General features: G+C 39.6%; 1 protein-coding gene across 1 annotated transcript; it reads right to left on the reverse strand.

The window, feature by feature from the left end:
* Window positions 1-1,262, reverse strand: LOC112750485 (uncharacterized). Its single transcript, XM_025799225.3, has one exon. The coding sequence runs from the start codon at window positions 1,149-1,151 to the stop codon at window positions 393-395; it is 759 nt and encodes a 252-aa protein (XP_025655010.1). The 5' UTR covers window positions 1,152-1,262; the 3' UTR covers window positions 1-392.
* Window positions 1,263-3,675: the final 2,413 nt, after the last annotated feature.

The following is a 3,675-nucleotide window of genomic DNA, read 5'->3' on the forward strand; positions in this document are numbered from 1 at the left end:
TCAAGAAAATAGTTTTTCCATTGGCTACACAACAATTAGCTCAGAAAACAACACAACAACAGTAGCATTGAGAGAGTTTTCAATTCAAAACAGGCTGAGAGGTGTAAAATAAAATTATCCAACTAAAATTGAGTGTTGAACAAAATCCTAGATTGAAAATTTAACACCAATATAACAATTCCATTGTTAACTGCTGTTCCTGTAATCATACCAAAACCACAAAACTTAATAGACTAAGAAGGCAACTACTACTAATGTTTCAACACAACTATGCCCAAAGCTAACTTATATCGCAAATCAATAAATCTGCTTTTCCAACCAAACCAAAAATTCAACAATTTAAGTTCTGCAATCCATGCCTTAAAGAAAATTATAAAGAAATTCAGTCACAGTCAAGTATATAACTCAGACTCAAACCCACGCCCTTTTTTTCTCCCAAACCTCAAGACCTGACTACCAAACCTCAAACCATCGCAACCACGCAGCACTCCGTTCCGAAGCAAGTGCTCAATCAACGCCATGACGCTACGATCAAACTCAGGCCAGGAAACACACAAACTCGCCCTGAGGTTCAACAGCTGGCACCTGGCCAAGAACGCAGCGGCAAGCCCATCCACAACGCTTCCAGAAGGGTAATATTCAAGTCCTTCTAGAATCATCTCCCCTTCGGCGGCCTTCCGCTCGGCGGAGGTGTCAAGCTTGAAGGCAACCGCCTCATCAGACGGCAGACGGCCGCGATAATTTGACGGATAAAGGGAATCAAAGATGAGGACTGAATCGGGGCGGATTTGGTGGGCAATTAGGGTTTTAGCGATGGCGTGGGAGTGGTGTGAGGGGATTGAAGAGGGAACAGAGAGAAGGAAGGAATTGGGAGTGAGAGGAGAGAGAGTGATGGGGTTGGTGTTGGGAAGTGTAAGGGATGCGAGGAGGGGAACGGAGGGAGGGAGGAGGCGGGGGTGGAAGAGAGAGAGGGAAATGGGAGAGAGCGCTATGATGAGGAGTTTGGGGGTTAGGGGTTGTTGTTGCTGTTGGTGTTGGGGGAAGTGGAGGGAGGGAAAAGGGGTAACGGGTGGAGATGGGGGTGTGAAGGTGTTGAGATCTTCCTCTAAGAATCTTGAAGGAGGGGATGCTTCTGTTATTACGTCCTCCATTTTCCTGGTTTCACTGCCTTGCCTTTTGTTTTTGGAGGGAGATATGTGGGATGTCTGCACTGGAGGGTTTTGCCTGGTACCAGTCAGAGAATGGTTTGGGAAAATAATTTATATTTTTTATTTTCTAAAGTTGATTTTTATTTTATATATTTTTTATATAAAATTTCAATATTTTGTTTAGATAAAATACATTATCTACAAAGTAATTTCTTAGATAAATAAAAGATAATTAACATTAACTATTTTATTAAAAAAGATAACTGAGGCAAAGGTGGAATTGACCAAAAATAAAAAAACACTGATCATAAAACAAATAACAATTATTTGATAATTTTTTTTTTAGTTGTTGAATACAACAAATGATTATATTTTGGGGGTTAACTGAAAACTATGATTTGGCCTAAATGCGAAATTCAAGTTCCTATTGGAGTTGTATCCGATGTCGGAGTTGTATCCGACGTCTTCGAGTGCCGAAGTGTCGTAGTCCAACGTCTTAGTAAAGGTGGGGTTGGTATTTACAAGAACTCCGATGCTTAAATTAACAAGAATTTTAGGTAAATTTTTAATATTGAAGTGCTTTTGGTGTTATTTCCCGTTATGATGTGAATCTGGATTTTACTTGAATATTGGAAAGTGGCAGAAATCGCTGCCAACGATTTGTGAAGGAACGGAAAACGAAAAAGAAAAGCTAGAAAACGGGGAGAGCGATGACTGCATAGATCTAGGAAGTTTTTTTTTTCATAGAACAAAATGGAGGGGGCGAATTGATAGATGATGGGGGCGACTTGAGGTATGGTGGGGGCGACTTGTTAAAAAACTTAAAAAAAAAAAGAATTGCAACGGCTACAAATAAGGTCTCAGCCAGGCTTCACATTCATCTTTCTTGTCTTATTGTTCTTCTTCCTACTCTACATCTCTGTTTTCTTTTTTCATTCTTGTAAATTTGTTGCTGTTGTATCTAATTTTTTAAAAAAAATATTGAAAAAAATGGGTGATAGAATTTGTTTGAGAGTGTATTATAATGGTCAAATTTTATTTCAAACATCTGAAGGTGTAAAATTTATGTGTGAGAATCTATGTGATATTGTTGTTCCTTTCACCATATTATTTGAAGAACTAAAAGGATTAATTTGTGAAAGGATAGATCATCATATATTGAAAAGAGTGACTAGTGTTGTGTACAGATATCCTGTAATAGTATTTGGAAGATTCATACAATTTGAGATGAAGTATGTCACTAACGAAGCAACGATGCAAGAAATGTTTTCAATATATCACGAAAGTCGACCATAAGACTTTGTCATCGAGCTATACATTGAGCTCGAACACTTGACTTATGGTGTTGAAGTAGCCGATTGAGGCATGGATTGGGAAGGCTACAATAGTGAAAGCGAAGATGAATTTGAAGGCAACTATGAAATAGATGATCCAAATGTAGATGGAGACGATGTTGATTGCATTAATGAGCCAGATGTAGAAGAAGTGGCAAATCTCCTAGCAAGCCAACATCCGTTTGGGGAGCCGTCTTTTATGCGTACTTTGGACCTTGCGGCGCTGAATGCACCAGAGTTTCCTGAGTATGTGACTGCTGGTATGTGAATATGATAATAAGAGAGTAGATATATTTTATGTACTATGAGATGGTAATTCTACCGTAGTTGGTAAATCATGTTGTATGATTACTTTTTGTGGTATTGTTGCAGACCCACCTATTGTTGCAGACGGCGAATTTGTTATTAGGATGGAATTCAGTTCCAGAGAAGTTGTGGTTGCAGCCATCAAAGAGTATACAATTCGTAGAGGAGTTGACTACCGGTATACGAGTCTGAACCAACGACATTTTATGCCAAATGTGTACAATATGGCAGTAATTGTGATTGGCTTATCAGGATAAGTCTGATTCGAAAGAAATATTGCTGGAAAATAAGGCGTTATAACGGTAGTCACACTTGCACCAGATCCACCATTTCTCAAGATCACTGCAAGCTAGACTCGGACACAATCGCAGAAGCGATAAAGCCATTAGTTGAAGCTGACCCATCTCTAAAAATGCTATATGTGATTGCAGATGTGCAACCAAATTTCAATTACACTGTGAGCTATCGCAAAGCATGGTTGGCAAAATAAAAAGCAGTGGAGAAGATTTTTGGTGGTTGGGAGGCCTCATATGAGGCTCTGCCAACATGGTTTGAAGCTATGTGTAACAAAGAACCATTAACAGCTGTGCAGTTCGAAACGTTGCCTGTTTATCGAGGAGATGAGTTGGCTCAGGATACCCGGGTATTACAGCATGTGTTCTGGAGTTTTTACCCTTGTATTAGAGCATTCAGACATTGCAAACCAGTTGTGCAAGTAGATGGCACACACTTATATGGAAAATACAAGGGAGTTCTGATGGTTGCAGTATCACGGGATGGCAACGGGAATATTGTGCCTATTGCCTTTGCCATTGTCGAAAGGGAGACTGCTGATGCATGGTACTTTTTCCTTTCTAATTTGAGAAGACATGTCATGACTCGGGATG

Source organism: Arachis hypogaea, chromosome 15, assembly GCF_003086295.3.
Source record: "Arachis hypogaea cultivar Tifrunner chromosome 15, arahy.Tifrunner.gnm2.J5K5, whole genome shotgun sequence".
In the NCBI taxonomy this organism is placed as follows: Eukaryota; Viridiplantae; Streptophyta; class Magnoliopsida; order Fabales; family Fabaceae; genus Arachis; species Arachis hypogaea.

Bases quoted from the DNA above. Each gene is read 5' to 3' on its own strand.
- LOC112750485 (XM_025799225.3), bottom strand. From the start codon at position 1,151: ATGGAGGACGTAATAACAGAAGCATCCCCTCCTTCAAGATTCTTAGAG.